Source organism: Sardina pilchardus, chromosome 15, assembly GCF_963854185.1.
Source record: "Sardina pilchardus chromosome 15, fSarPil1.1, whole genome shotgun sequence".
NCBI lineage: Eukaryota > Metazoa > Chordata > Actinopteri > Clupeiformes > Clupeidae > Sardina > Sardina pilchardus.
In genome coordinates this window covers 26321904-26329403 of record NC_085008.1, presented here as the reverse complement: position 1 = coordinate 26329403, position 7500 = coordinate 26321904, and the positions used below count along the sequence as shown (strand labels likewise).

Here is a 7500-nt window from a genome sequence, read left to right as displayed (position 1 = left end):
CTTGTGCGGCTTGTGCGCCCTGAAGCTCACTTTGCGGGAGTTTTGTGTGTGTGTCTCTGTGTGTGTGTGTGTGTGTGTGTATATATAATATCTGTTGGTGTGCATGTACTAATCTTGTCTGGCTTGAGCACCTTGAAATTAGTGTGTGTGTGTGTGTGTGTGTGTGTGTGTGTGTGTGTGTGTGTGTGTGTGTGTGTGTGTACGTACCGATCCTCTCCGGCTTGAGCACCTTGAAGCTGACGGTGGATGTGCCGGGCCCTCCGCTCTTTGTGCTGACGATGATTTGGCCCTTGTCATCTTTGGCTGGACCCACCCGGCACACTATCTTACTGGCCGACATCCATTCCGCCGTCAGCAGGCAGTTGTGACCACAAATGGACAGGCCTGGTGGACAAAGGCATTTACATTTTTATTCATTTGGTAGGTGGAAGAGAAAGACAGGCTTGGTGTGTGTGAATGAATATCAGGTATTTGAGTGTGAGTGTCACTATGTAAGGTTGAGGGTCAAAGGTTGAATTCTCTCATAACTGAAAATTGCATGCGTGTGATTGTGTGTGTGGATGAGTGTGTGTGTGTGTGTGTGTGTGTGTGTGTGTGTGTGTGTGTGTGTGTGTGTGTGTGTGTATTACCGACGAGGTCTGCAGGCCCAGTTCCCAGGTTCTCCCCTCTAATGGTCACTTTGGTCCAAGGTGCCCCTTCATTGGGGGAGATCCCCGTCACTAGGGGTGGCTGTCTTGCCCGCGACATTGCGCCTCTGAAACAGAGATGTATTTATCAAAAACAATGACAATTTATATGAATTGATATTAACTCATTCACACAGAATGTCCAAGATTACTTAATTCTCTTGTTCCAGGCTAATTGAACTTGGCAAAGAAAGACACGACAACGACAAGTTACAAACCCAAGCTAAAGGCAAAATGCACATTACGTAACTCCAACGGAAAAAAATATCCACCAAAAATGGTGTGCTGTCCACAAAAGCGGTTTTCCGGTGTGGAGTCCAATATTGTCAGGGTGTGTTAATGGCACCAGTTTGTCACAGTGCATCAGGTGACTGAAAAGGCCTTGTATTGTCAGTAGGCTGCCTTTGTGACAATGCTGTGCTGCTTTTTTTATGATGGCTCTAGTTAAAGATACACAGGCTGTTACTGTTACACACTTACATGTAATATACTTGCATGAAAGTGTGTGTGCGCACACACACACGGGTTGATAGCATATTTTGACTTGCTGTGCTCTTTCAAGGTTTCAACTCTTAGACTGTAACTCCCCAGGTGTACTGATATGACAAAAGCATTACAAATACAGTGAGGAACAGAAAAGAGAAACAGACATGGAGAGAGAGAGAGAGAGAGAGAGAGAGAGAGAGAGAGAGGATTGAGGGAGAAACGGAAAGAGGGATTCTGATAAGAAAAGAGGAGAGATAGACAGAGGAGGTAGAAAGAGAGAAAGAGAGTGACAAGAGTGGGAAAAGAGGTTCCCAAAGTTTATAAGTCTGTGAGCTTTCACACCGGGGCGCTTCAAGGCTGAATGAAAGCCTAAAGAGCCTTAATCTGCTCGAGGGCACACACACACACACACACACACACACACACACACACACACACACACACACACACGACAGAGATTAATGAAAGGAGAAGTGAAAGCTCTTAAGAGGCGAGACGCCTTTATTTGCATCTAACAAAAGGGAGTACAGGTTTAATCTGCAAACACGCACAGACACACACAGACACACACCAAATGTACATAGCATAGTCTTCTATACTTCCCCCACACAAACAAGCTAATATTAGACACACATAAAAATAGGCTATAACTCCCCATGCATACACACACACACACACACATGCATGCATACAGGCAGGCGCACACTCACACACGCACACGCACACACACACACGAGGGCATGAAGATATGCATGCAACATCTTTCATGAATCACGCACCAAAAGGCTTGCAAATGTAACCAACGAGCACACAAGTAATTAAGATATAATACACATTTTGTTTTTAGGCTAAGGGCTCTTCTCACAAACATTTCGAACTGGCTTCTCACAACAGCATCTCAAACTATAAGAAGGACAGACCATAAGAAGAATGATACGAAAAGAAAATATCCTCTAGGCTAGTCCAACTATAATAGATTTATTTCATATTATTAATAATTTATAATAGATATATTAGTTTGTCCCAGAAGACAGGGAAATTCAAAATAACATATCTTCTTCTTCTACGTAGATCAGGGATTCCCAAACTGTGGTACACGTAGCACCGGTGGTACGCTAGCTGCTTCTACAGGGTACGCGAGATGAAAAGGGCTATGGTAGAGAGGTGTTAAAAATGAACTTTTCAAATCTTTTGTAATTAATTCATGAATAAAGAAATAATTTTGAATCAGGTCATAATGACATGGAAACATGAAATAAAAGGACATCATTTGTAAGTTTACGCTATGTTTTCTTTTTTTTTTAAAAAAAAGGGCGGCTTACAGTTTTTTACGATTGTTTACACACTAAAATATTTTTTTTCACACAATTAGCCAAATTTTACTCCAAGGAGCAAAACACCTCCACAGATTTGCACAACATTACACACAATGTCTGCTTCACCCTTTTTGCAAAACATTACACACAGTGATTTGTAAAACTCTACACATATTTCCACACCTTAGACACAGATAAGGATTGTGAGGTTACTTCCTTGTCATTACAAAGCCCCGGATTGCCAATGACTACACTAATGAACGAATTGGATAATCACATCCACCAGGTGTGTAAGCACACATGTGCAAAATTGAAAACGCAGCACTCAGGTGTGCTATACAGTCTTGTTGCTTTTGCAGTAGTTGCTCTTCAGAGTCAAAGTGTATGTACTTTATGCAGTAGTTTTTGTTTGTCTACAGATTTTATTTGTTCAATTGATTTCATTGTTGGTTGATCACTATAACTGATTATGGTTAGAAATACTGTAAGTATTGAAAGAAATACTTGAAATATTCAGTCTACAGCAGTCTTCAGTGTTGTACAGTGCAAGTGCAAGTTTATAGACCTATTTATGTACACTTTCCCTATGTCGAACTAATCATGAAGAATGTTGTGGGTTTGTCACTATTTTTTGGACATCTAAATGATCCCTTACATAACAATGTCTGGGCAAAAATCTAGCACATGCTATTTCCTAATTTTTCTTTTTACAAATGCGTTTTGCATTTATCACTGCAGTGTGAAACTGGCTGCAATAGTGTCTGATCATTGAGGACTGTGTTTGTTAAATGACAACTAATAGCATTTTTACAAATATGTGTATATGTTTTGACTGAAGTGTGTATGTTTTGACTGAAGTGTGTATGTTTTGACTGAAGTGTGTTTGTTTTGACTGAAGTGCTTCATTTTGCAAAGAATCTAGGAATTATGCAAAATGGGTGTGGCGTTTGGATACCTGTGCTTAAATTTTGTTAAAAAGAACTCGGTTTGAAAAATTGTGTGTAAGCAATTGGAAAAAACTGTAATAAATTATATGATGCCTGGAAATAGAATGAAATAGAAATAGAATGTCAATCAAATGTGTTACTTTTAATGTGTCGGACGGTGGGGGGTACACAAGCCAATTCAGGATGTTGAAGGTAGTCTAGTAGTCTGTTCTAAATATTAATTAGTCCAGATAAGCTGATTGAGTTCAATCTTTGAATATAATACTTTTGACCATTCAGAAACACTTAATTTCAGCTTCAAAGAAACAGGCTACCCTCTTCTCTCAGCCAAGTCCAAGTTAAGATCAAGAGCTTAAAATACTAATTTTTCCCCAAACTACTGTCAAGGACATAATGCTTCATGGACCTATTTTCCTTATTCATGGGTTTCAACCGGTCCCTTTCCACAGGTGTATTAATCAAGCACCATGCAGTCTGCATTGATAATCCAGGTTCTTGATTATACACTGTCATGTAATGTAATACTCCAATTGCAGTTGGAGTTTATAACATTCCTAACTGTCTATAGAAAGATAATGATCTGCTGATAACTCTGTGCTGACTAATAATTGGCTACTAATAAGGATGATGCGGGTTCTCATCTTAAGATAAGCAGCCAAACAGTCTGGTTCTCATCATTTACTGTTACACAATAAATCAATATGCAAGAGGAAACAATGATGAGAGACCACATCTTGAAGTCTGCTTCACACTTCGGTCTATGGACTTTTCACAGTGGCCATTTTTTTACATGGAACGTATAACAAGCCCAGGTGTTACTAATGACATTAATTAAGGTTCTGATTATGCTACACCTAAATTAGTCTAGCATACTTCATTAGAGCAAATAACATCAGTGCTTGCCCTACTATTTCATGTCAAGATGCTTTATCAAAAAGGTCTATTGATTTAAACGTGTGTCCAAAATACTAAAAAAAACTAACAAAGTAGCCTACCCACGCGCGCACACACACACACTCCATGGGTTGATAGCATATTTTGACTTGTAAGGTTTCAACTCAGACTGTGACTAGGCCTACTGATATAACAAAATCATTACAAATACAACGGGGAACAGAAACGAGAAAGACACAGAGACGGAAAGAGGGATTCTGATAGATTCTGAGAGATAGAGGAGAATATTTCTTGGGCAAATATATCGCCCAGGCCATGGCATCAACTAGCCTACATTCATCAAATCAAAGGATAACAGAAGACACCTGTCAGTTAATTACATCCACGACACGCATGCACCTGATGTTCATGTCAACCAGCCAGGCAGTCACAACCACTCACTGAAGTCTGAGCTGGGTTTTCATCTCAGCTAGATACTGTATGATGTGCGTTCATGACCATTCGGCACAAGAATATAGCCTACACATTTAAGTGTTTCCATTCACTGCGTTATGGACATTACGGTATGATACAATGAACATGGGACCGACACACTGATAGACAAGGTGCTACGTCGCTCAAGTCACCGAGGTAAAGAACCCCAAATAGTATCCTCTTCATCTTAATTTACGCCCACATCTTTATCCAACACAACATATATGTCTCTTGAAAATGCATAATCCTCTAGATTATTCACTTAATCTCTAGTGTGATGATAAACAGGTGTCACGTGCAGGTTAGCACTTTCAAATTGGCCAATTTTGTCTGGGTTCTCCGAGGCTAGATGTTACGAGAATCTAACACATGAATGGTTGGAACATTTTGGCTTGACAGATCTTGTCGTTGTTTCCAACCAAGCCGGAAACACTCGACAACAGCACCCTCCAAAACAATTTTTTAAAATTAAACCACTGAATTTCCCAGAGCAGTTGTTTTTCTCGTGATGTGTAGGGACATCTCTGGACTTGCCACTTCTCCCGTCGTTATTATTGATGACTGATCAGACAAATTGACGACAATCTAAGCTCGTCTTTTTCCTAACGCTAGCCAAACATCCGTTTCATCCGTGCTGACTTTATTTTATGTCAAACAATAGCAAAGTTGGCCTAATTAAAACTATGAGGCCTGACTAGATTAAAAAATGACATTATCATGACATTAAAACAATGCTCCCATGGTGGTTAGGCTGTTTGGTCGTTTTTAATGAACTAGCTCCAGCTCAAATACAACTGGGTGTAAGTCTCTGGTTAACACTGGCTCGTTAGCTAAGGGCTGCACTTTTGATGCAGAATGTCATCCCCCGAGTTCAAGTTTGCAGACATTTTTGACATTATTGATGGCATACACTAACAGTTCGGTCACACACATTATGAAATGTCAACCGAATAAATTGGCCAAAAAGCTAAAAACAGTTAGCTGGCTGGCTAGCTAGCTGTGTTGATGCCTGGAAATGGTCCAATTACTCGCTTCCAATGTCTAAGTAACGTTACAACCTCAATAGAACGAATATGCGTGTTGTTATACATGTGAAAAGGCATTTCATTTTTTTGGTGGAGTAAAACAAACACGATAACTTACATGTTTTATGAAGCTACAATTCCAGCTTCCTCTTCTTCGAGGAGTGTCAGCAACGTTATTGCGGAGTTGGGTGCATTAGCGCCGCCCCATGGACTGATACGTAGCCTACAGGGAACGATGCCCAAGCATTTCCGATTGGAAGTCAGCTAAATTCATGTAATGAAATGGTGAAGCTCCTGACTCCGTAGACCACTCATTATTCTTCTTCTTCTTCTTCTTCTTCTTCTTCTTCTTCTTCTTCTTCTTCTTCTTCTTCTTCTTCTTCTTCTTCTTCTTCTTCTTCTTCTTCTTCTTCTTCTTCTTCTTCTTCTTCTTCTTCTTCTTCTTCTTCTTCTTCTTCTTCTTCTTCTTCTTCTTCTTCTTCTTCTTCTTCTTCTTCTTCTTCTTCTTCTTCTTCTTCTTCTTCAGAGTTTTATGGCGGATTAGACACCGGTGGCGTAGGCTACAGCTTCTTTTATGCAGGCTTGATGGCATGAGCATCAGGGATGTTGCCAGATGAAGGATCAGGACTCTCTAATGGACCCTTTAATCATCGCAAGAGCCACCACCAGAGATGTGAGTGTTGGACATTATAAGCATGTAGGCTACAAGAAGAATTGTTTTCCTAACCAAAGCAAACCTTTTACTTTTCTTTGAGGACAAATTACAACAAACTATATAATCATGCCTGCAACAGCATTGCAGGGGAGATATCTTAGGCTCACTGTACATCAGACACCAAGGCTACTATGCATTCTAGTATTGCATCTAGATCTTAAATATGTTTTTTGGCTTTTGTTGTGCTCTAACCTATACCCCATCATTTTTTTTTCCAGAACCACCACTGGTTAGCAAGCTCACAGCAGAGGTAAAGCGAGGACCCCTTAGAATATGCATAACATCACACCATCACACACACACACACACACACACACACACACACACACACACACACACAGAGAGAGAGAGATGGGGCGGGGGGGGGGGGGGGATTAACTAGGCCTAGCAGCTCTTGCTGGAGGAAATGAAGAGGGGTGTGGATTGTATGATTAATGTTTCATTACATTTTTTCATTAGGTTATTATTTATAGCAATGTTTTTATGAGGAGGGGAGAGGACAGGGATATGGCTAGTTCTCTCTTTGTGTTTAGTGTGTATTTTCTTTTCCTTCACATAAAAATGAATTTGAAGGTGATATAAGTTGCCCTTTGTTGCAAGTGCCCTGTGACAACTACATTTGGTTGGCTTTGGCAACCACAGCCTCATGCCTGGTTCCCAAACTGGCAACCACTTTTAAAAGTTAACGTTGAGCCCTGCTTTGCACGGACTCGTGTCAGTGAATCAGATCTTCTTTATGTGTTCTGCATTCACCATCTTACTGGAACTGCTTATGTAATGAAGGTGTGTGTATGTCAGGAAGGAAGCTGTTTGGGTCACACTGTGTGGCTCTAACCAGAATGTCTACCTCAATAAACCTCTAAATGAGAGCTATGACCTATATCCCTTATCTGTACTCATTCAGACAGAAATAGAAAACGCTGTGTCCTTACCTTTTTCTTAGAATGATTTATGGAT

The 7500-nt window shown here is 40.3% G+C and overlaps 1 protein-coding gene across 1 annotated transcript in view; it reads right to left on the bottom strand.

Annotated features, from left to right (window-relative positions):
• Nucleotides 1–6120, bottom strand: part of exoc2 (exocyst complex component 2) — a 20877-nt gene extending 14757 nt beyond the window's left edge. The window contains exons 1-3 of the mRNA XM_062556264.1: nt 5947–6120; nt 630–754; nt 208–384 (exon numbers count right to left, since the gene is read on the bottom strand). Coding sequence (XP_062412248.1) covers nt 208–384; nt 630–747 — 295 coding nt within the window. The 5' untranslated portion in view covers nt 748–754; nt 5947–6120. The remainder of the gene's footprint in view (nt 1–207; nt 385–629; nt 755–5946) is intronic.
• Nucleotides 6121–7500: the final 1380 nt, after the last annotated feature.